This window comes from Rhinoderma darwinii, chromosome 4, assembly GCF_050947455.1.
Source record: "Rhinoderma darwinii isolate aRhiDar2 chromosome 4, aRhiDar2.hap1, whole genome shotgun sequence".
NCBI classification, from domain to species: Eukaryota; Metazoa; Chordata; class Amphibia; order Anura; family Rhinodermatidae; genus Rhinoderma; species Rhinoderma darwinii.
This window is the reverse complement of record NC_134690.1, coordinates 401249537-401276749: the sequence shown is the minus strand read 5'-3', so window position 1 is coordinate 401276749 and position 27213 is coordinate 401249537. Positions and strand designations below refer to the sequence as shown.

Below are 27213 nucleotides of genomic sequence, written 5' to 3'. Positions count from 1 at the left end.
TATATACAAGATGTATAACTTATACCAGATGTACATATATAATTATATACAGAAGATACCCAGGTTATACCAGCATGCTCCATATCACTATATACAAGATGTGTAACTTATACCAGATGTACATATATAATTATATACAGAAGATACCCAGGTTATACCAGCATGCTCCATATCACTATATACAAGATGTATAACTTATACCAGATGTACATATATAATTATATACAGAAGATACCCAGGTTATACCAGCATGCTCCATATCACGGTATACAATATGTACAACTTATACCAGCTGTACATATATAATTATATACAGAAGATACCCAGGTTATACCAGCATGCCACATATCACTATATACAAGATGTATAACTTATACCAGATGTATGTATGTGATCATACATATTCCAGGAAATTGCTGAATATTTTGGCTCAGATCCTCTATTCCCTGATCTGAGTCATGTTTGTATATTATAAGCGTCAGATTTTTTCATGGTGTATTTTTCTTTGTTTTTATGTTGGAAACTTTTTAGTTGATTTCTTAGAAACATTGTTGCTGCTTTGGCTTTACAAAGTGAATATTGATGTCCTAGGGTCCGGTGTGAATAATCCGGTCTCCTATTCAGGCACCTAGAAGTGTCAGTGATGGGTCAGTCTCGTATTAGGAGATCGTTGTATATCTTCCTCCACTAAATGGCTCTCCAATCCTCCAATCAGGGTTTAAAGGGCAGATGTAGCACAGCGGCAGGCCATGTGGCTGCTATCAGTCCTTAGAGAGAGAGGTCCCAGACCTGGTTGGTTAGTTATAACTCCTTTGTTATTGGGTAATGAAAACCTGTGCAGCACTCCGCTCCCCAGAGACACTGCCTAATTTACAGAAAAAGACAAGGGGGCAGTACTATCTGTGTCTTCATAATTTAGAGGGAGGCAGTACTATCTGTACCTACATCATTTACAGGGAGGCAGTACCATCTGGGTCTACATCATGTACAGGGATAGGGCGGCAGTACTATCTGTGCTTACATCATTGACAGGGAGGCAGTACTATCTGTGCCTACATCACACGTACAGGGAGAGACAGGGAGGCAGTACAATCTGCGCCTACATTATTTACAGGGAGGTAGTACCGTCTGTGTCTACATCACATACAGAGAGGCGGTATTATCTCTGTCTACAATCTTTTACAGGGAGAGACAGGGAGCCAGTACTATTTGTGCTTACATCATTGACAGGGAGGCAGTACTATCTGTACCTACATCATTTACAGGGAGGCAGTACTATCTGTGCTTACATCATTGACAGGGAGGCAGTACTATCTGTGTCTACATCACGTACAGGGAGAGACAGGGAGGCGGTATTATCTCTGTCTACGTCATTTACAGGAAGGCAGTACTACCTATATATAAATAGCCACAATGTTTAGTAGGGTCAGTCTGGGCCACCATAGTAGCACAGGATCCTCCGGTGGGCCCAGGCTCTGACCCAATAATGGGCTCTGTATAGATGGAGGGTGGACCCTCAGAAATATCTCCTGTGGTGGGCCGCAGGAACCCCAGTCACATGCTGGTGTTTAGTACCCAATACAATGTGTTCCTCATGTACTAATCTTGGGAATGAGGTTTGGGGAGCAACAATTTTCTACATATGGGATGAAAGTATATTAAATAGAACTATTATAATAAAAACCATTCAATATTACACATGATAGGCTTAGATACACCAACTCACAGCTCAGTATTACGTATAATAGGCTTAGATACACAGGCTCAGCCGACAGCTTTACACATCAAAGATCTTAGATATAGGAGCTCAGCCGTCAGTATCATACCTGATAGGGTTGGATACACGGGCTCAGCGGACAGTACCACACATGGTAGGCTTAGATGCATCAGCCCAGTGGACGGTATTACACATGAAAGTATTAGATACACCCACTCAGAAGACAGTATCACACATGATAGACTTAGATACAGCAGCTCAGTATCACAGTTTTAGACATGACAGGCTTAGATACAGCAGCTCAGCACACAGTATCACACATCATAGGTTTAGATATATCAGCTCAGCAGGCAATATCTCACGACAGGCTTAGATACACTAGTTCAGCAGCTAGTACCACACATGATAGGATCAGAAACACCAGCTTATCAGACAGTATCACACCTCATAAGCTTAGATACACTAGTTCATCAAACATTATCACACATCATAGGGTTAGATACACTAATTTAGCAGGCAGTATCACACATCATAGGCTTAGATACACTAGTTCAGCAGACAGTATCACACATCATAGTCTTAGATACACTAGTTCAGCAAACAGTATCACACATCATAGGCTTAGATACACTAGTTCAGCAGACAGTATCACACATGATAGGCTTAGATACACTAGTTCAGCAGACAGTATCACACATCATAGGCTTAGATACACTAGTTCAGCAGACAGTATCACACATCATAGGCTTAGATACACTAGTTCGCCAGACAGTATCACACATCATAGGCTTAGATACACTAGTTCAGCAGACGGTATCACACATCATAGGCTTAGGTACACTAGTTCAGCAGACAGTATCACACATCATAGGCTTAGGTACACTAGTTCAGCAGACAGTATCACACATCATAGGCTTAAGTACACTAGTTCGCCAGACAGTATCACACATCATAGGCTTAGATACACTAGTTCAGCAGACGGTATCACACATCATAGGCTTAGGTACACTAGTTCAGCAGACAGTATCACACATCATAGGCTTAGGTACACTAGTTCAGCAGACAGTATCACACATCATAGGCTTAAGTACACTAGCAGGACCTGAGTTCAGGTAGACATAAGGTATGGGAAGAGTTAATCTTGACTCTCCTGCTGAGTCCCCATGCTGTCAAGGACACCCAAGTGTGTTCACTCCTAGGTATTAACATAACAATGGTCTGGTCGGCCCCAGGAGTGACACTTCACACTAGAGCTCCCAGGTGCCTGGTTACCTAGCAGCCATGTTTACCTGTGGTATGTGCAGCTTCACCTGTGGCATGCAGAACACACCTGAGCGTGTGAGGCTGACACTGATCTCCAGCGCCCGGCCTGATATCAGCAGGACAAGGCCCCAGGCAGGTACGACCTCCGCTCACATGCTGCTTTGTGTCCTGGGTTGGGTTACCTGTGAGCCCCCCTATTAGTTAAAGCTAAGAGGTCAACCCCCCCCCCCCCATGACCAGCCTATTAAAAGAGGACCCAGAATATAATAAGACATGTTTGACGTTCAGAGGACCCATTACACCTATCATCCTAGTGTGTGGTATCTATCTATCTATCTATCTATCTATCTATCTATCTATCTATCTATCTATCTATCTCATATCTATCTATCTATCTATCTATCTATCTATCTATCTATCTATCTATCTATCTATCTATCTATCTATCTATCTATCTATCTATCTATCTATCTAATATCTATCTATCTATCTCATATCTATCTATCTCATATCTATCTATCTATCTATCTATCTCATATCTATCTATCTATCTATCTATCTATCTATCTATCTATCTATCTATCTATCTATCTATCTATCTATCTATCTATCTATCTATCTATCTATCTATCTATCTATCTATCTCATATCATATCTATCTATCTATCTATCTATCTATCTATCTATCTATCTATCTATCTATCTATCTATCTATCTATCTATCTATCTATCTATCTATCTATCTATCTATCTATCTATCTATCTATCTATCTATCTATCTAATATCTATCTATCTATCTCATATCTATCTATCTCATATCTATCTATCTATCTATCTATCTATCTATCTATCTATCTATCTATCTATCTATCTATCTCATATCTATCTATCTATCTATCTATCTATCTATCTATCTATCTATCTATCTATCTATCTATCTATCTATCTATCTATCTATCTATCTCATATCTATCTATCTATCATCTATCTATCTATCTATCTATCTATCAATTCAAAATTCAAAGAAGCTTTATTGGCAGGACCAAATACATATTAGCATTGCCAAAGCAAGTAAGAAGTAAGGGAATGAGGGATAGGGACTGAGGGCTTGGGGATAGGGACACATCTAGGGTCGGGGTTATACAAGTCCATGGCATATCATGTCTCTCTCAGTCTATGGCATGCAGTGACATATTGTGCCGCTGTGCCCACTGTGGTTTCCTCTTCACCCAGCAGGATGTAGAGTTTCTCTTCCTCTTCCATGGAGCTGAAGTCCGGTAAGAGATCAGAGAGTCTCCTGAAGTGAGTGTCCCTTACTGCTGAGTATTTGGAGCAGTGTAGCAGGAAGTGGGCCTCATCCTCCACGGCCTCCTGGTCGCACTGTTGGCACAGTCGGCTCTCCCTGGGCTTGTAGGTCTGTCTGTGGCGCCCGGATTCGATGAGCAGGTTGTGGGCGCTCAGTCTGTAGCGGCTCAGGATCTGTCTGTCTCTGTGGTTTGGCAGTTTCTCCAGATATGGCGCCAGTTTATATTCCCGCTGTAGACTCCGGTATATTGTCAGTTTCTGGGATGTCTTTATGTCGTTTCTCCAGTCACTGATATATTCCTCTTGGCCTTTGTTTATTGTCTTCTTGATTTCGGCTTTTGTGAGGCCGCGCTGAGTGACATTTTCTTCAGGCCGGGTCAGGGTGAGATGTTCTGGGGGGCCTGGTTTACCTGAGACCCCTTGGTGTAACAGGGCTTTATGGTGATAGGAACTTTGCCTGCTGCTGTGTAGATGGGCCCAGAATGATAGCGCCCTCTTCTGGATTGTGAGGTGTAGTGGGAATCTGCCCAGTTCTGCCCGACAGGCACTATTTGAGGTGCTCCGATGGACTTGGAGAAGGTGTTTGCAGAATTCTAGGTGGAAGATTTCTGTTGGGCTGGAATCCCACCTTGACCAGTCTGGGTATGTGTCCGGACCCCAGACTTCACTGGCATACAGGAGGATTGGGGAGATGATGGAGTCAAAGATTTTCAGCCAGACCGTCACTGGTGGTTTGAGATGATAGAGTTTTCGTCTGATGGCATAGAAGGTTTTGCACGCCTTGTCTTTCAGAATCTCTATGGCTTGTTTAAAGCTTCCTGATTGGTTGATTTCTAGGCCCAGGTAAGTGTACCTGTCGGTCGCTGTGATTGTGGCGTTATTTAGTGTGAAGGTCGGGTGCCTGGGGGATTTTGAGTTTCTCTTCTGGAACACCATGATGTTGGTTTTCTTGGCATTGATGGGTAGTGCCCACGTGGAGCTGAATTTTTCTAGGATTTGCAGGTTGTCTTGGAGACCTTTCTCGGTTGGTGATAGTAACAGAAGGTCATCTGCATACAGCAGGAATTTCACCTGGGTGTCATGGAGGGCGAGACCTGGTGCTGAGGAGGATTCCAGAGCTGTGGCCAGTTCATTGATGTAGATGTTGAAGAGCGTTGGGCTGAGGCTGCAGCCTTGTCTGACTCCTCGGCTCTGCTGGAAATCAGCCGTTCTTCTCCCGTTCACCTTCACGCTGCATCTGTTCTCTGTGTAGGAGCTTCTGATGACGTCATAGGTTTTACCTCCTATTCCGCTCTCCAGCAGTTTCAGGAATAGGCCCGGGTGCCACACTGAGTCAAAGGCCTTCTTAAAGTCCACAAAACAGGCGTAAATCTTCCCATGCTTTGTATTGTGGACGTGGCTCTTGATGAGGCTGCGCAGGGTGTAGATGTGGTCAGTGGTGCGGTGGTTTGGCATGAACCCAGCTTGGCTTTGGTGGAGGACATTGTGCTGGGTGAGGAAGCTGAGGATTCTCTTATTCAGGATGCTGCTGAACAGTTTCCCCAGGTTGCTGCTGACACATATCCCTCGGTAGTTGGCCGGGTCGTACCTGTCCCCACTCTTGTGGATTGGTGTTATTAGGCCTTGGTTCCAGATTTGCGGGAAGTAGCCGGCACTCAGCACTATATTAAATAGTTTGACTATTGCGGCCTGTATTTCTGGCGGGCTGTGTTTTATCATTTCTGGTGAGATTCTGTCTAGGCCGCTGGATTTTTTACACCTTATGTCTGAGGTTCTCTCTGTTACTTCTTGCAGTGTTATTGGTGTATCCAGGGGGTTTTGAGAATCTTTAAGTGTTTCCTCCATCGCCTTCAATTTTGATATTATTTGTTTTTGTTCTTGGCTTTGTCCGTCTTTCGGGATATCTTTGTAGAGGTCCTTGAAATATTGGAGCCAGATGTTGCCATTTTGGATATGAAGGTTGTTTTTCTTGCAATTTTTGCCCATGTGTTTCCATAATTCCCAGAACGAGTTGTCATGGAGGGCATCTTGGAGTTGGGTAAGTTTGGTGGAGATGTGCCTTTGTTTTTTCTTTCGGAGGATGGTCTTGTATTGCCTCTGTATGTTGCTGTAGGCCTCCTTCAGACCGGTGTTGTTTGGGTCTCGGTGCTTCTTATTTGAGGTATTTCTTAGGGTCTTCCGTACTTCTTTGCACTCACGGTCAAACCGTACTTCTTTGCACTCACGGTCAAACCAACCGTTAGGATGTATTTCTTGTGGCCTCTTGTAGTCACATCTTTTCAGGTCAGACTTCTCTGCCATGGTATAGAATATATTATTGAGGTCATTTACGGCCTGATTGACCCCTCCTGGGCTTGTCTCATACACCTTGTTGTAGAGGTTGTGAAGCATCTCCTGCACTTCTGGTCTGTTCATTGTCTCTTTATATTTTATAGTTGACGTTTTGGACCATTTATAAGATGGGGGCAGGTTGAAGAGGCCGGTTTGATGTGGTTTTTGTGCAGATGGTTTGGTTGTGGATCTATCTATCTATCTATCTATCTATCTATCTATCTATCTATCTATCTATCTATCTATCTATCTATCTATCTCATATCTATCTATCTATCTATCTATCTATCTATCTATCTATCTATCTATCTATCTATCTATCTATCTATCTATCTATCTATCTCATATCTATCTCATATCCATCCATCCATCCATCCATCTCTTGTTTTCCGACTATAAAATACACTTGATGATAAGAAACAATCCTGCCGTCTCTTTAAGACACACATTTATAAAATAATGAGTCTTATAGTCAGAAAAATCTATTCTAGAATATGTAACAATAATAGATGAAATCATCATTTATATATAGCACTGATTTATTCCATATCCCTGTATATAGGGTATTATCACTGCCCACGTCTCTGCTCCCAGAAGCTCACAATCTAATGTCTGTATCTCCATGTTAGGGCAATTTCATAGTAATTCATCAGTATCTGTTTGAAGCATGAAAGCAAAGCAAGAAAAGCACAAACTCCATGCAGATTGGTCTCCTTGTCAGATATAACTGTTTTGAGCCTGAATGTTCTGGGGTTTTTTTTTTTTTGTTTTTTTTTTACAGTAGTAACAAGTAGGGTGTGAAAGGGCACGGCCGCAGGAAACCATTACATCTCCTCAAGACATGTCTTACTAGATATGTTCTTTATTAGATATTTCCTCTATTATATATGTCCTCCTCTAGACATGTCCTTTCTTAGATATGTCCTCCATTAGATATGTCCTCCATTAGATATGTCCTCCATTAGATATGTCCTCCATTAGATAGGTCCTCCATTAGATATGTCCTCCATTAGATATGTCCTCCACTAGATATGTCCTCCCTTAGATATGTCCTCCCTTAGATATGTCCTCCATTAGATATGTCCTCCATTAGATATGTCCTCCATTAGATATGTCCTCCATTAGATATGTCCTCCACTAGATATGTCCTCCCTTAGATATGTCCTCCCTTAGATATGTCCTCCCTTAGATATGTCCTCCATTAGATATGTCCTCCATTAGATAGGTCCTCCATTAGATATGTCCTCCATTAGATATGTCCTCCACTAGATATGTCCTCCCTTAGATATGTCCTCCCTTAGATATGTCCTCCATTAGATATGTCCTCCCTTAGATATGTCCTCCATTAGATATGTCCTCCATTAGATATGTCCTCCGTTAGATAGGTCCTCCATTAGATATGTCCTCCATTAGATATGTCCTCCACTAGATATGTCCTCCCTTAGATATGTCCTCCCTTAGATATGTCCTCCATTAGATATGTCCTCCATTAGATATGTCCTCCATTAGATAGGTCCTCCATTAGATAGGTCCTCCATTAGATAGGTCCTCCATTAGATAGGTCCTCCACTAGATATGTCCTCCATTATATATGTCCTCCATTAGATATGTCCTCCATTAGATATGTCCTCCACTAGATATGTCCTCCACTAGATATGTCCTCCATTAGATATGTCCTCCATTAGATATGTCCTCTATTAGATATGTCCTCCATTAGATATGTCCTCCATTAGATATGTCTTATATTAGATATGTCCTCTATTAGATATGTCCTCTATTAGATATGTCCTCTATTAGATATGTTCTCTATTAGATATGTTCTCTATTAGATATGTTCTCTATTAGATATGTCCTCTATTAGATATGTCCTCTATTAGATATGTCCTCTATTAGATATGTCCTCTATTAGATATGTTCTCTATTAGATATGTTCTCTATTAGATATGTTCTCTATTAGATATGTCCTCTATTAGATATGTCCTCTATTAGATATGTCCTCCATTAGATATGTCTTATATTAGATATGTCCTCCATTAGATATGTCCTCTATTAGATATGTCCTCTATTAGATATGTCCTCCATTAGATAGGTCCTCCACTAGATATGTCCTCCATTAGATATGTCCTCTATTAGATATGTCCTCTATTAGATATGTCCTCCATTAGATATGTCTTATATTAGATATGTCCTCCATTAGATATGTCCTCTATTAGATATGTCCTCTATTAGATATGTTCTCTATTAGATATGTCCTCTATTAGATATGTCCTCCATTAGATAGGTCCTCCACTAGATATGTCCTCCATTAGATATGTCTTCTATTAGATATGTCCTCTATTAGATATGTCCTCTATTAGATATGTCCTCTATTAGATATGTCCTCTATTAGATATGTCCTCCATTAGATATGTCCTCCATTAGATATGTCCTCTATTAGATATGTTCTCTATTAGATATGTCCTCTATTAGATATGTTCTCTATTAGATATGTTCTCTATTAGATATGTTCTTTATTAGATATGCCCTCTATTAGATACGCCCTCCTTTAGATATACCCCTCTCTATAAATGCTTGTTCTGTTATATCGATGGTTATCTCAGCAGCTTCCGGTCTGTATGGACTCATGAGCCACTTGACCAATTATGATGCTCTGGTTACAAGGAGATCTATATGGCTCTTTGATACAGTTGCTGTATATCTATAATTCCCCATCTGATTAATCATCATAGTGATGTAATGAAGTCCTAGAGGGGTGACTTATAGTAGACAGGAAAGGGGCAAATGCCCCACAGCCACCACCACTCCTCCCACAGGACACTACAATGGCGGCACTGACTATAAAAGCTGCTGACATGGACTTGTAACATGGGTTATTTGGACGCTGTTATTTCGGTACTCTATGGTGGTATTATTATGCACTGTATAGTACTTTAATTTAGGCACAGTGTTAATAGGGAAGTGTATTTTATTTTTGGGCACTGTGTGGCACTACTCTATTGGTACTGTGTGGTTATCATATATGGGCTCTGTATGGTAACATTATACTGTTGTTTTGCCAGTATATGGCTCTACTATTTATGCTCTGCTTGGTGGTGTTATTTGGGCCCTTTATAGCACTGCTACTATAAGGAGCTATTATTTGCACACCTTATGGCGCTAGTATTTGTGCTCTGCTTGATAGTATTAATTGTACACTGTGTAGCGCTGCTATTTTGGCACTGTGTGGTTGGTATTATTCGCACACTTTATGGCGCTAGTATTTTTGCGCTGCTTGATGGCATTAACTGCACACTATGTATCACTGCTATTTGGGCACTGTGTAGTGGTAATTTTTGGGCACTTCACGCCACTACTATTTCTGCTCTGCTTGATGGTATTAATTGTACATTGTGTAGCACTGCTATTTGGGCACTGTGTGGTGGTATTATTTGGGCACTATATTGTATGTTACTGATATTATTGCACTATGGACTGTTTGAATTATTTGCTTTATAACTTTAATCTTTTATCTGTAGCCCAAGTTATTCTCCCTGTCCAGTGGACTTGTTCTGGCCATGATTTCATGCTGTAAATCATTAACCCTTTACCAGTGGCGTACATAAGAGAGAGGGACCCTAGAGCATAGATCAAATACCCCCCATTTAATACCAGGTTTTGCCACCAAGGACAGAAGGTCCTAGTGTTTTGTTTACCCCATTTGAAGACTCTTGGGCCAATTCCCCACCCTCGTGTCAGCTAACAATGCGTTCCTGTGGAGAGGGGAGTCCTGCACACGTTCTTGCAACCCAGTAGCAAAGGGGATGGGACCCTAATAGCAACCGCATGGTCTGCCTCTATGGTACGTAGACCCTTGCCCTTTACGGACCATGAGGAACGGTCCATATCCAAAGAAAACCAAAGGGAATTTAATTCCCTGCAGCCCTACAGGTTATAGAACGCTCCTGCTCAGAGACGGACTTGTAACCTCGGACAGAGGCAGAGCAGGAAGCTCCTGGCCCCCAATGAATATATATTATTAATATCTGACCCTCCTCGTCCTTAGATCCGATGCTCCTCGTGACCTATATCTTGAAGGGTTGGCGTGCCTGCCCCGACAGAGGGAATCCCCGTTCCTTTCATGTTATTACGGCTCCGCGATGCGTGTCCGTGCTGTAATAACAGATTCTTACAACCGGTAACCAGATCACAACAGCCGGGACTTTCCAGGACCTCTCCATAGAAGTGAATGGAGATCTTCATTACAGTTAATACCCAGGACCATTTATATTATCAACACCGGCCCATAATTATATATAATCTCATGACGGAGCAGAGGCGGCTGTCTACTTCTAGGAAATCACCGGGGAGAAGGTAGATGTCCATGACAACTTCTTCATATGTAAAAACTCAGACCGCATCCCCATAATTACTGGCCATGTCCCCCATTACCACAACCCGGGTACCCACAGAGCGGTGTCCCATAATAACCACAGTGCTCTCATACCAGTGACATTGACAGTGCCCCCATAATAGAAACAGCTACAGTGCTTCCATAATAATAGCTACAGTGCTCCCATATCAGTGACATTGACAGTGCCCCCATAATAGTAACAGCTACAGTGCTTCCATAATAACAGCTACAGTGCTCCCATATCAGTGACATTGACAGTGCCCCCATAATAGTAACAGCTACAGTGCTTCAATAACAGTGACATTGACAGTGCCCCCATAATAGTAACAGCTACAGTGCTCCCATATCAGTGACATTGACAGTGCCCCCCTAACAGTGAATACCATGGTGCCTCCACAATAGTAACAGTCACAGTTCTCCCATAATAGTGACATTGATAGTGCTTCCATAACAGTAACCACTACAATGCTCCCATAATAACAACCACAGTGCTCCCATAACAGTGCCATCGACAGTGCCCCCATAGTAGTAACAGCCACAGTTCTCCCATAACAGTGAATAGCACAGTGATCTACAAAACATTGACAGTCTCAGTACTCCCATAACTGTGATATCCACAGTGCCCCATAATAACATCCACAAAGCCTCCATAACAGTGACAGTCCCACTACCCCATAATAAAAGCCAGATATCTCCCAAAACACTGAATACTGTGGTGCCCCATAATAAAAACAGCCATAGTGCTCCCATCATAACAGCCACAGTTCTGCCATAACAGTGACATCCACAGTGCCCCATAATAACATCTACAAAGCCTCCATAACAGTGACAGTCACAGTACCCAATAATAATAGCCACAGTTCTCCCATAACAGTGACATCAACAGTGCCCTCATAATAGTAAAAGCCACCGTACCCCATAATAACAGCCACAGTTCTGCCATAACAGTGACATCCACAGTGCCCCATAATAACATCTACAAAGCCTCCATAACAGTGACATCCACAGTGCACCCATTTAAGTAACAGCCACAGTGCTCCCATAATAACAGCTATGTTCTGTCATAAGTGACACAGACAGTGCCCCCATAATAGGAATAGCTACAGTGCTCCCATAACAGTGACATCCACAGTGTCCCATAATGACAATCATAACTGTGACAGCTACAGTGACCCCCAAACCATTACCAGCCAGAGTGCCATCAAAATTCATTTTGGATCCAAATCGTTCTGATCGGTCGTCCAATTTGGTCCAAATAAATTCCCTGTGAATCAAAAGTTCCCGATTGACGAGAAAACCCGCGTCTGTCTCTCTGCCGTCTCTTTAACGCCAAGTCATCATTAGTAATGTCAAAGTAACAGCAACATGTATGAGTAGAGCGAGGGATAACCGCAGTGCATTATGGGGAAACCTGCTCGCGGTCATGTGATCCTTTATCTAATCTGTATAATGGCGGCTGGCGCTGAACGGTGGCCGCCATTTTGCCTGAGATTGGTGCAGCGCAAACCCCTAAAGCATCGGAATTTGCAGAATCCAAAAGTTTGGGGAAATTCTGACTTGTGTAGAATCAATTCACTCATCTCTACTCCGATACTAACAGCCATAGTGCCCCAATAACAGTGTCAGAAACAGTGTCCCCATAACTATGTCATCAACATTTTTCCCATAACCGTGACAGCCCCAGTGCCCTAAAACAACCAAAGTGCCAAAATAACAGTGACATGACAGGCACTGTGCCCTCTAAACACAATGTCCCCACAAAGTGACAGCCACTGGACAATATAACAGTAGCTGCTAGAGTGCCTCCATAACTGAAGCAGCCCCCATTACAGTGTCAGTCTGCATCAATGTTTTTGGTTTATATTTAGATTATTAAAGGTGTATTCCCAACTGAAACATTTATGTAATACCCACGAGATGTTCATTTTCCACCGGCCGCCGCACCCGGGTGGAGAATGATTTGAGAGGCGGGCACGGGGATCTCAAATTTACGATCATTTATGGGAAATAAACCGTTTAATAGGCAAGGAGCCCCTAAGGCGCCAGCCTCTGCACCCCTATAGCTACATTACTGTCAGGAAGAAAGGGGGAGCCTCATCTCCTGGGGCTTCAGGCTGGAACATTGACATATCGGGGGTTAATTTGGGCTCTATGTTCAGTCTATGGAGAGAGCACGGTCCATCTCTTAGGACGCTCAGATATAGGGCGCTGTATGTTTGTCCTTTGTCGGTCTACGTGTAAACATTTACAGAGCGACATTATACACTAAGGAAACGGCGCAGTTCTCAGCAACATCTACGCAGCTCCCAGGTACAGTCATCTTATTTTTTCCTATAGGAATTCCTTTAATCTAGATTATTATTATTTTTTTCATTCAGTCGTCTCATAATTAGAGTCTTGTCTCTTAACACACATCTTTTCCTTGTCCTATCACTGTGTTTTCTTCCTGTATCAGCCTTTTAGGCTTCTGACCTCTCCCTCCTCCTGTAGCTGGATCCGCAAAGTAGCTAAATTACAGTAGCCATTTTTAGCAGCTATGGAGCTAATATTTGGTCACAGAGTCACTCGGGCTTCATATAAATGCAGAGCCCCTGCTCTCTCCTCCCCCTTTCATCTATCTGGGGCTCCTGGTATTTTTTTTTCCATTACCTGGGAGTGAAAAGCTTAAATTTAGGATGTGAATTTATACAATAAACCATAATATACAATGCCTCCAACTTCCTGTAAGTAACTGAGACAGACAATGTTGCAGAATTCTGACAGACATTATAGGGGTCCACGTCCTTCTAATCCCCTCCATATTCAGCGGGTGACAAAATGGACAAATGTCCAGGGCATGCTGGGAAACTCCAGGAGCAAGCTAAAACCACCCAGTATTATTTAGCGGTGCATGGTGGTATTTTTTAGGAATTAAATTGTGACATTACATGCGAACTATATGGCAGTATTATGTGGGCTCTTTAAGGGAGTATTACTTGGATACTGCATATTATTTGGGCACTATATGGCGGTATTATATGGACTGTATGTGGCAGTATTGGCACTATATGGCGGTATTATATGGACTGTATGTGGCAGTATTGGCACTATATGGCGGTATTATTTGGACTGTATGTGGCAGTATTGGCACTGTATGGTGGTATTATATGGATTATATTTGGCAGTATTGGCACTATATGACGATATTATATGGACTGTATGTGGCAGTATTGGCACTATATAATGGTATTATATGGACTGTATGTGGCAGTATTGGCACTATATGGCGGTATTATATGGACTGTATGTGGCAGTATTGCACTATATGGTGGTATTATATGAACTGTATGTGACAGTATTGCACTATATGGTGGTATTATATGGACTGTATGTGGCAGTATTGGCACTATATGACAGTATTATATGGACTGTATGAGGCAGTATTGGCACTATATGGCGGTATTATATGGACTGTATGTGGCAGTATTGCACTATATGGTGGTATTATATGGACTGTATGTGGCAGTATTGCACTATATGGTGGTATTATATGGACTGTATGTGGCAGTATTGCACTATATGGTGCTATTATATGGAGTGTATGTGGCAGTATTGCACTATATGGCGGTATTATATGGACTGTATGTGGCAGTATTGCACTATATGGTGGTATTATATGGACTGTATGTGGCAGTATTGCACTATATGGTGGTATTATATGGAGTGTATGTGGCAGTATTGCACTATATGGCGGTATTATATGGACTGTATGTGGCAGTATTGCACTATATGGTGGTATTATATGGAGTGTATGTGGCAGTATTGCACTATATGGTGGTATTATATGGACTGTATGTGGCAGTATTGCACTATATGGTGGTATTATATGGAGTGTATGTGGCAGTATTGCACTATATGGCGGTATTATATGGACTGTATGTGGCAGTATTGCACTATATGGTGGTATTATATGGACTGTATGTGGCAGTATTGCACTATATGGTGGTATTATATGGACTGTATGTGGCAGTATTGCACTATATGGTGGTATTATATGGACTGTATGTGGCAGTATTGCACTATATGGTGGTATTATATGGACTGTATGATAACAGGATCATAGAAGAGAAGGAAAGTGTTGGTGTTTTTTCTTCTGTGACTGGTCTTATTGTCTGTGACAACCACTTTTGTGAGCCAGAAATGAGCAGTTGTCACTTCCCTATCCCCACTCCTCTTGGAGCTCATACACTGTACATTACCCAGCAGGAGGCGACGGTGAGCACAGAAAAGAGCCCCGCCCAGAGCAAGGAGAATATGAGATCATCGCTCCTGTGCCATGATGTTAGTGACACACAAAATAAAGAAGATTTAGCAAAACTTAATGTATTAATCGTCTGGATCATGTAACTTAGAAGCATTTATTGTACCCCAAATATTAATATTAACGGTGAATGGAGTTGCCCTTTAAGCCTTTTTTGGTTTAATTGACCCTTTTAATTTTAAAGTAAAAAAATGCAGCACACCAATCCCTACATCACTGATAAGAAAGGTCCAGGTCAGGATGACGGTGTAGCATTCACAACTAGTACCTAAGAGGGTCCAAAGGCCCCCCTGCCACATAGGAAGACAGCAGTATTATAAATGGGATATGGTAGGTGAGGACCCTGTTACAGCTTTGCATTAGGGCCCAGGGGCTTCAAGTTACGCCTCTGGTCCCGGTTGACCACCCCATCATGTTTTTCTGGGGTGGCCCTGACTGTAAGTAAATATATATATATCATCATAACTGATGGCCTCATGTGGATTGCACTGTGCAGGGCTTTATTGCAGCGTACCCCCCCCCCCCCTCTAGACAGCACATGATGATGATGATGGGAGTCTCAGGTATCACTTGCCCTCCTGGGAGTTGGCACCAGATCTCCACTAGCAGAAGCCTCGCAAACAGATTTTTGGCTGCAGGACTGCTCTGGGCTTAGATACGTCACCTGGGTATACGACGTTCATCCCTCTTGAACACGATAAACAATTATTGCAACCGCAGTAAATAAAACAACCGTTAAGGATAAATTTAGAGCGGTTATTAGTCAACTGGGGAGGTTCGTCCGGGACCGGTGTCAAATAAACAAACACAAATAAACCAGTGTCCCTTACAGGAAAGTTCAGGACACTTTATATTCCTGCTCGAGGCGGCAGATTTACATGCGATACTACAGGAAAGACGTCTGGTGATGATCCTTACAATCAATCTCAATGATCCGAAAATGTTACATTGTTTTTACTTTTTTTTTATTATTCACTTCTCAACATTGAAATTGTAACACCAAGAAGGAAAAGTTTTGGAATAGTGGAAATCACAGGATGGATAGACATGTTAATGATATGTTAATGATATGTAAATTATAAAAAAAATGGAAACCAAATTTTCAATATCTGGTATGGAGTGTGAGTGCCACGTGCAGAAATCCACGCACTTCCACGCCTTGTTATGCTATCAGTGAGGTTATTAATGGCTGTCTGAGGAATGTTCTGCCACTCTGAATGCACTTGGGCACGCGAATCATCAAGATTGGCTCTTTTGCAATTGCCGACCAATGACGTCCCAGATGTGCTCGATGGGAGACAAGTCCGGAGACGCTGCAGGCCATGGTAGCATGTTTAGGCACGAGCAACATTTGGCGTGGCGTGGTCCTGTGGAAAAACGTCTTCTGTAACGCCGATCTGTTAGTGAACCTGAAATGAAGACTAGAGGGGTCCAGCGGCTACCGTACATTATGCCACCCCACACCATAATCCCAGGAGTAGGACCGGTGTGGCGTTCCCTTGTGAAGGCCTCTTCATGGAGTTGCCCATGTGGTTTCCAGACCAATCTCTTGACTATGATTGCGTCCGAAACAAAAGCGGGACACATCGCTGAAGAGGATAGACCTCCATTCCAGCCTCCATTGCCGGCTTGCTGTGCACCATTGGTAGCCTCTGAGAGCGGTGGCGTGTGCTCAATGGAACACCAGTAGCTGGACGTGTGGCTTGTAGCCCAATGTCGTGTAAACGTCTTCTGATAGATTGTGTTGACACTGGCTGCCGCCCTAGGCTTGGGATGTGACGTCCAATTTCACTTGCAGTACAGAATGGATCACTACGCGCCATTCTTCCAATCAAACGATGAGTTCGTGCAGAGTTTCACCTCCGCGCATTTCTTGCTGTCAATCCCATTCGTTGTTCTCCCAACCTCCGGGACACGCAACATTGAACAGTGTTGACATCTCGGCCTAGGCGCGTAGCGAGCTGCCGGAGTGATGAACCAAGGTCTCCGTTCAAGGATTCTGTCCCTCTCAGTTTTTTACAAGTGGTGATAACTGGCACGTCTAAGAACTGGAGGCATCGCACCATCATCCGCACCACGCGATCCGATTTTTGAGGTTTCATGTGGCAAAGAAAAACAAACTTTGCTTTCAATCCGGCTTTTATGTCTCCCACATGCCACAGATTGGAGCGAGGTGCTTGAAAATTTGATAATTTGCAGATCTGACCGACACCTTCTACTTTCCCGATTTGCAGAACCGTGCAGCTTGTCCTTCTTGGTGTTGCAATTTCATCGTTGAGGGGTGTATGTTGATCTCTGCGGCCCCTACAGGAGAAATGTGGTATTACATGGTACCCATTAAAATAAATAGATGGCTGCTTGCACTGAGTCCTCCAGTGTGGGGAGTCTGGCTTATAGAGGGTGGCTTGAGTAGAAGACCCCACTCTATGGTGTCCATACGTCGTAATAGGGCATAAGGAAAGGGGTTATGCTCTTGGGATTGGAACAACCCCTATAAAGGGCCATACATGGAAATATATTTGAGACAAGAAGAATATTTGCCTATATAGATGCTATTATCGTTCCTGTAATTTGTGGAAGAAGTGCAGGAACATATTTCCCTCCTGATGATCGTGATGTCTCTGGTCGCCTTTACCGTGTCATCCATGTCAGTGATCTCTCCTTTATATCTTTTAGGAATTTATGGAAGAACATAATGACAAGAGGATTTCTGCCGGAGTCGTTCTTTGACAGGAGATCAAAAAACCTTTGGTGACATCATGACCCACAATGATTTCACAGCAGGTATGAAGCTCGGGGGATGGGCCAGGTATGAAGCTCGGGGGATGGGCCAGGTATGAAGCTCGGGGGATGGGCAGGCGGTTTACTATGATAAGTAATCGGTGAGAAACATTATATAGATGAAAGGTTAAATCTACCTATAGGCTGTGGACACCTTTACATATTGTTTTTTACTGCGTTGTTTGTATTATGTGGAATTAATATTTCTGCAGTTGGTTTGATGAAAAAGTTTTCCTGTTTTTCTTCCGCAGCTTTTATGTATTACAATAACTGCCAGTCTCAATCCTAAAAGTAGTCGCCCCCCTGTCGGCTCAGTCTCCAGCCCCTCTTCTCTTCTCTTCTCTTCTCATGAACTTGCATCTGAGCTCAAAATATTGTGCACCCTGAAAAGTACTTTAATACATGCAAGCTGCAGAAGACAAAACTTTAATCAAAGCCAATAAATGTTTTACACATGATACATACAATACACACAAAAACATAAATATATGTGTGTGTGTGTGTGTGTGTGTGTGTGTGTGTGTGTGTGTGTGTGTGTGCAAACGTGTCCATAGCCTTTAATATGATGAGGAACATTGTAAATAATTATTTTGTACTGATTGTAAATGACATCATGTTTTATACTCCAGTCGCATCCAGAGCTGCATTCAGAATTCAACTGTCTCTTGGAATCGGTCTGCCCTATGCAAAACCCTAACAGCAGAGCTTAGGGACGGCCACAGTGGAGCTCAGGGGTGTAACTTGAAGGCCCCAATAAAAAATAATAACATCCCCCCACCTACCATTTATTATACTAATGCCTTTTGGGCCCCCTCAGGCACAGGGCCCCAGGTGTGACTTCTACCTTTGCACCCTTTATAGCTCGGGAGTCATATGCCCCTTTCCTGCGGCTCCTGACTCTTCTACCACATGACAAACAGATTTCAGGGAGAAGGTTGTTGGCACTATCCCAGTATACCATATTTCTGCCCTGATAACCGATGCCAATCATTGATCATTGTGCCTGACAGTCTCTGACTGCGCAGATTGGCTCAGGAAGTGACAGCTACATTGCGGTGGCTGCTGATTGGCTGCTCAAGTTCCTGTTTGTAGAGTATAGAGCAGGGCAGGATCACGGAGGAAGGAAGGATTGTATTATAGGGGCTCCACGCCTGGCATATTTTTATGGGCATTGCTGTAGCAGTAACTACTCTGTGGGCCCTATAGTATGGGTTGTTCTGTGCTGATCTTATTATTGTGCTGGCACTACTATTATGCCTACACATCAGTATGGGCAATGCAATGTAGAATGTATGCAGGGTGGCATCACAGTGTAAGTGGCATGTGTTGCTACTATAGGGACAGTCAGGCACAAACATTTTAATAATAAAATTCACTCTGCTGAAATGAGTCTACTGTATTGTATCTGATATAAACACTGCATCTTCCATAGTGCAGTTCAGGCACAGGGCCAGCAGGGGGTAGTACCGAGATGTGGGACTCTGCAGCTAACAGGAAACCAGCAACTTTCTAAATGCAGCTTTGGATGTGAATGGAGTATAAGATATGATGAACATTTCTAGACTGCTGTGTATCTGCAGTATTCCCAGTCTAAATCTTTAGTCTAATATTGTTCTTTTTGGGGAATACTTGCCAGATCAATGGAATTTCTGTAATATTGGATTATTGGCATTTTGCTGTCTATATCCACCCCCCCCCCCTTCTTGTATTATAAGACCTATTATGGCAAATTCTAATTTTTGTCTTTTATTTTCCTTCATGCTTTACATTTTTCTATACTGGATTGCATATGGTTATAGTTGTTGTCTTTAAGTGACATCCGGTAAGTTTAAAAAGAAAAAGATTAAGAAATGCTTTATACATCTGGATCTCTTACTTCTGGACTTCTGCTCTCCACCTCTCAAAATTAGACTCAACTGAGGTTGTTGGCAGCTTCAATATGCCGGGACTTTTTTGTTCTGGCCTGCGTCAAGAGTGTGGGAATGGGGTTGTCAGATGTCGACCTGAGATAGCTTGTGGCTGCATCGTTCATTATTCACAGCTATAGCCACCCCCGCACAATTATAAAAGCCTTTACGGGTCAGCCAAATAAGCATTTTATATCTATGGAAGAAGGGACCCACATATATGGCGCCGCTTATCTCAAGGAATACAATAGGACCAGACACGTTAAAATCCAACCTCTCTGATCCCTGTTTCCTCCAATAATATTATTATCCCTTTTTCTAACTCCTCAAAGTTTTGCTCACCTGGGCTTAGTAATAACTGCAATCTGCAATGTTTTTTCTTCTACGCTTTGTCCTTCTGGCCTGTATCAAAAGTGTGGGAAAAAAGTTGTCAGGCATCTATCTAAGGGTATGTTCACACATTGTGAATTCTGTCTGTATTTACAAGGGGATTCTGCGTCTAAATTTAGACAGAATACCCAGTAATTTTGCAGGACATGCATGTAAGTGTTTTTTTTAAATGCCCCAGTCAAACACTCCACAAAAAACAATCAGCGTGGAATGACAGCAGCGCAAATTTGACAATCTGTAACATGTTCATTATTCATGCAGATTCTACAAGAGAAGCTGTGATTAACTTTAATAAATTTAATCTGCATGATAGCGCAAAAAGCGCAACCAAAACTGCGATTTGACAGCGGTGTGTGATAAAAGCCCAGCTTTATAGCAGAAGATTTCAGGCTGAACCTTACTGGAAATTCTTATAGTAACAAATAAAACCATCGAGACAACATGTTCCATCTATTAGGACAAGGCGAGGAGTGTGTCCGTCACTGGGACGTCTTGTGTAATAGAAGCTCTTGTGGATTATACAATGGGGCGATAATTAAGATTGTTCCCAAACGGTGAAAGATCGGCCCTAAATAAATATTCTCTTTCGTCACTTTATAATTACAGCCAACTTCAAAACATCAGTTGCTGTTTACTGTGGCAGCGTTCCCAAAATGAAACCAGGGTACATGTCACTCCGCAATGGGAATATCGAGACCAACCTACAACTGTGTGGGAACCGATGGGGGCCGACTGACGCAGGTCTGTGCATCAAATATATATGTATCACATCCATTCCATATCTTATTAAACATCAAACAAGAACAATTGCTCCAAGCATTTCTGCCTAACTATCATGGACATTATTAATAAAGGCCATACAGCTGAATACCTGAGCAACTACTGTAATATTGTCCCTTATGTACAAGAATATAACTACTATAATACTGCTCCTATATACAAGATTCTAACTACTATAATACTGCCTCCTATATACAAGAATATAATTACTATAATACTGCTCCTATATACAAGATTCTAACTACTATAATACTGCCCCTATATACAAGAATATAACTACTATAATACTGCCCCCTATATACAGGAATATAACTACTATAATACTGCTCCTATATACAAGATTCTAACTACTATAATACTGCCCCTATATACAAGAATATAACTACTATAATACTGCCTCCTATATACAAGAATATAACTACTATAATACTGCCCCTATATACAAGAATATAACTACTATAATACTGCCCCTATATACAAGAATATAACTACTATAATACTGCTCCTATATACAAGATTCTAACTACTATAATACTGCCCCCTATATACAAGAATATAACTACTATAATACTGCCTCCTATATACAAGAATATAACTACTATAATACTGCCCCTATATACAAGAATATAACTACTATAATACTGCCCCTATATACAAGAATATAACTACTATAATACTGCCCCTATATACAAGAATATAACTACTATAATACTGCCCCTATATACAAGACTATAACTACTATAATACTGCCCCTATATACAAGAATATAACTACTATAATACTGCCCCCTATATACAAGAATATAACTACTATAATACTGCTCCTATATACAAGAATATAACTACTATAATACTGCTCCTATATACGAGAATATAACTACTATAATACTGCTCCTATATACAAGAATATAACTACTATAATACTGCTCCTATATACAAGAATATAACTACTATAATACTGCCCCATATACAAGAATATAACTACTATAATACTGCTCCTATATACAAGAATATAACTACTATAATACTGCCCCTGTATACAAGAATATAACTACTATAATACTGCCTCCTATATACAAGAATATAACTACTATAATACTACCCCTATATACAAGAATATAACTACTATAATACTGCTCCTATATACAAGAATATAACTACTATAATACTGCCTCCTATATACAAGAATATAACTACTATAATACTGCTCCCTATATACAAGAATATAACTACTATAATACTGCTCCTATATACAAGAATATAACTACTATAATACTGCCCCTATATACAAGTATATAACTACTATAATACTGCCCTCTATATACAAGAATATAACTACTATAATACTGCTCCTATATACAAGAATATAACTACTATAATACTGCCCCTATATACAAGAATATAACTACTATAATACTGCCCCTATATACAAGTATATAACTACTATAATACTGCCATCTATATACAAGAATATAACTACTATAATACTGCTCCTATATACAAGAATATAACTACTATAATACTGCCCCTATAAACAAGAATATAACTACTATAATACTGCTCCCTATATACAAGAATATAACTACTATAATACTGTTCCCTATATACAAGAATATAACTACTATAATACTGCTCCTATATACAAGGATATAACTACTATAATACTGCTCCTATATACAAGAATATAACTACTATAATACTGCCCCTATATACAAGAATATAACTACTATAATACTGCTACTATATACAAGAATGTAACTACTATAATACTGCCCCCTATATACAAGAATATAACTACTATAATACTGTCCCCTATATACAAGAATATAACTACTATAATACTGCCCCTATATACAAGAATATAACTACTATAATTCTACCCCTATATACACGAATATAACTACTATAATACTGCCTCCTACAAGAATATAACTACTATAATACTGCCCCTATATACAAGAATATAACTACTATAATACTGCCCCTATATACAAGAATATAACTACTATAATACTGCCCCTATATACAAGAATATAACTACTATAATACTGCTCCCTATATACAAGAATATAACTACTATAATATTGCCCCTATATACAAAAATATAACTACTTTAAATCCTTTGCATAAACATTGCTGCTTTCTGCAGCCACCACTAGGTGGAGTTTAGGAGATTACTGTATATTGTGATATTCTTGAGCTCAATGTACACTCAGTAAGCTCTTAAGCTCCCCCTAGTGGTGGCTGTGGGCTGTCAGATTTTTTATTTCCATGCAGCAGATTTGGAGCTCTGTATCAGAAATATGGAGCTTTGACCATTATAAAGTTGATCAGCGCATAGTTGTGGCCCCTAAAACAACTTGGTGTTAAAAGATGAAGATTGACTTTCAGTGATACATTTCCATACTTTCTATGCTCTTCAGCTGCTCTTCAGCCCACATTGAGCCTCCAGGTGAAGAAGTCGTACATGTGGGGTGGAGAAGATTTGCAGCCTGAAGTTTCGCCTTCGACATTGGATACTAAAAGAAAAAACGAATCCCTTCTCCTAAAAACGAACAATCCCACTAATAAGAACCAGAGGGAGGAAGAGGTGGACAGTGCAGCTCTGGAGACGTCCCGACTGAAGGACAAGCTCAAGAGGAAGATGTCTGAAGGTTTCAGTGCCCAAGGGGGTGAGTGTGGCCCTTTTACTGTGCATTTAGCAAATAATAAGGGAGAGGTCATCTATTAAAGACCCCCTCACTATTAGCATTGCTACTAACTAGCACCACTAATTTTTGGTAGGGTGCTTATAATCTGAGACAAGGGGGTTACAGTGACATGAACGCCATGAATGATTCTAAAATTGTCCTTATCCCCAATCACGTGATTTATATTCTCCATTATAGCAACATCTGAACCTATGAGCTCGCTGACCGCTCCCCTGAAGCCAGCAGTACCCAGGAGCGCCTCCCAGAGGTTAATGAATGTCACAAAGCCGGTGCCCCCCATACAGAGGAGCCCGACCCCTCAGAACAGCGCAGCAGAGGACAGCGGCGCACAGAGGAACGGAACAGAGAACGTGGATGGAAGAAAAGAGGAAGACACATCATATGTGGAGGTAGTAGGAAGGAGTCACAGCAGAATTCCTCCTATAATATCTATCTATCTATCTATCTCATATCTATCTATCTATGTATCTATCTATCTATCTATCTCATATCTATCTATCTATCTCATATCTATCTATCTATCTATCTATCTATCTATCTATCTATCTATCTATCTATCTATCTATCTATCTATCTATCTATCTATCTATCTATCTATCTATCTATCTATCTATCTATCTATCTATCTATCTATCTATCTCATATCTATCTATCTCATATCTATCTATCTATCTATCTATCTATCTATCTATCTATCTATCTATCTATCTATCTATCTATCTATCTATCTATCTATCTATCTATCTATCTATCTATCTATCTATCTTCTCTTGCTTTATACCCGCAGTCTCTACATGTACGCTCTAGCGAGGATAAGAACTGTAAGCCTCTTGGTGGGGTTGTGATTCCTCCTATAACCAAATCATGTGGCGTTCCAGCAGAGACAGGTCAGAATGGTCTAATGCAAAACACCGCTAATCCTCAACTTAGAAGATCTTCACCTGCCCCCAGACAAGGCGCCCAACAGAAAAGGTGACTGTGCGCCAGACATATAATAATAATAAAAAAGATAATAATAATAAAGATAATAATGCATGGACATGTATACATCCTTTATTTTAGGCCTCATTTACACGAGCGTAATATACGCGCGTGCGACGCGCGTGCTTTTCACGCGTGTCGTACGCACATGTATTACTCTATGGGGCAGTGCAGACGATGCGTGAATTTTGCGCAGCGCGAGTGCGTTGCATAAAACTCACTACATGTTCTATAATCGTGCGTTTTTCGCGCATCACGCACCCATTGAAGTCAATGGGTGCGTGAAAACCACGAAGGTCGCACGGAAGCACTTCCGTGCGAACTGCGTGATTCGTGCAAGAGCTGTCAAACTGAATGTAAACAGAAAAGCACCACGTGCTTTTCTGTTTACAAACATCCGAACGGAGTGTCTTAGACATGAGCGAACCGAACTTTACCGTGTTCGGCCGAACTCGTTTTGACCGAACCCGGCAGGAGACAGTCACTGTGCAGGGTGCTGAAAGAGTTAAACTGGTTCAGCACCCTAGACAGTGACTTCCGATTCCAATATACGTGAACGTGTAAAAAAAAAAAAAAGTTCTGACTTACCGATAACTCCCGGCTTCTTCCTCCAGTCTGACCTCCCGAGATGACAATTCAGTCCAAGTGACAGCTCCAGCCAATCACAAGCCAAGCACAGGCTGCAGCGGTCACATGGACTGCCGCGTCATCCAGGGAGGTGGGGCCAGATGTCAAGAGAGGCGCGTCACCAAGGACGCGTCACCAAGGCAACGGCCGGGAAGTTCTCGGTAAGTACGAACCTCTTTTTTTTTAAACAGGTTACTCGATATGGTGATCGGAATTCACTGTCGAGGGTGCTGAAAGAGTTACTGCCAATCAGTTAACTCTTTCAGCACCCTGGAGAGTGACTGACGTCGACTAGACTCATCTCTATGATGGCGGCTGCGCGAAAATCACGCAGCCGCGCATCATACACGGATGACACACGGAGCTGTCAAGTGCCTTTTGCGCACGCAAAACGCTGCGTTTTTTGCGCGCGCAAAACGCACACGCTCGTGTAAATGAGGCCTTATATTGTAGAATTCTCCCATGACGCTCATGTCCAAGAGGCAATTTCTACATTTCTAGGTGGCACTTTACTGTTTCTTCACCTGATAATTGGCACCTGTGTAATAAAGATTTGTTGTATGTGTTCCTTCCCCGGATATTATAAAGACTGTGCACCTTGTACTCAGCGTTACAGTATGGTTTCTACATTGTAACAGCACAAGGTTGTTATTTAAATGACAAATATTTTCCCACGCAAAATATGTGTGACTCTTATGTTATTAGTGGGAGGAGTTGGACACATTGTTGCTGGCACGGGCGGGGCCATAAGCTATTATTCTTCATGTCTATTTGACAGTCTGAGGTGGATAAACACGAAGATTTATGGGATTTTTCTGAAACAGTGCAAAATTTTGGCCAGTTTCACCTTTGTGGCCCCATACTCATACCAAGTGGGATATTTTATCTACAATGTCCATGTCATCTTGTATTTCATAGATATTGACAAATGTCACACACAGTGACAGTATTCATAAGTGATACCACATTTATATATCGTGTTGGGGCTCCGTTAAGTTTGGCACCTTGAACAATTGCTCACCCTATCGTCCGCCCTTGTACGCAGACTCTCTTATTTCTGCGCCTGCGTCCTCCTTCTAGAGGGGTAATGGCTTCCACTTTTTTATAAGAAGCCAATAAGAGTCATTATGATGCTGCAACTGTAAAGTGTGTTTCAATAAAGTATCAATCAATAAAGTGGATACGGGGTGTATTTACTAAATAGCCCATATTAATGCCGATGTCTTCCCCTTTACAGTAAAGATCTGGAGGATGAGGCCATATCCAGCAGGTCTATAGGTAAGATAATACGTATAAATTGTCTATAATCTGCACAGTTAAAGGGGAAATCACGCTAAACCACATACAGTATTTAATGCGTGTTACTATGGCTGTGATACTGTCCAACCAGCTACGGACAGTGCCTCAACAAAAGCTGGAGAGAGGAGAGCGTGCGCGCGCACGCTCTCACTCTTCAGCCCTCGGCAGACAAGGACAAGACTGTGTGATCTCCCGCGAGAGATCACACAGTCTTGTACTTGTCTGCCGAGAGTTGAAGAGTGAGTGAGCATACGCGCACGCGCATGCGTGCACAGCTCAGAGTCTGTAGCTGATTGGACAGTCTCACAGCGATGTTACACGCCCTCTTCCCAATTACACGCCCCACTGACAGCTCAGGGGGTTATTTCAATATCGGGCGCCAAATATAACGGCACCGATATCTAAATAACAGAGGACGGTAGGGCAAAAAA

General features: G+C 41.6%; 1 protein-coding gene across 3 annotated transcripts in view; it reads left to right on the top strand.

Moving 5' to 3' along the window:
• The window catches only part of TOGARAM2 (TOG array regulator of axonemal microtubules 2), an 89801-nt gene that overhangs the window by 39949 nt on the left and 22639 nt on the right, over positions 1-27213 (top strand). For 2 of the 3 annotated variants that reach the window (XM_075864631.1, XM_075864632.1), the window contains exons 2-7: positions 17984-18091; positions 20992-21126; positions 23588-23836; positions 24053-24264; positions 24663-24847; positions 26721-26761. In XM_075864631.1, the coding sequence (XP_075720746.1) occupies positions 18067-18091; positions 20992-21126; positions 23588-23836; positions 24053-24264; positions 24663-24847; positions 26721-26761 (847 nt within the window). In that variant the 5' untranslated portion in view covers positions 17984-18066. Of the gene's footprint in view, positions 1-17983; positions 18092-19887; positions 19911-20991; positions 21127-23587; positions 23837-24052; positions 24265-24662; positions 24848-26720; positions 26762-27213 lie in introns of all 3 variants that reach the window. The other variant, XM_075864633.1, reaches the window with a different exon arrangement.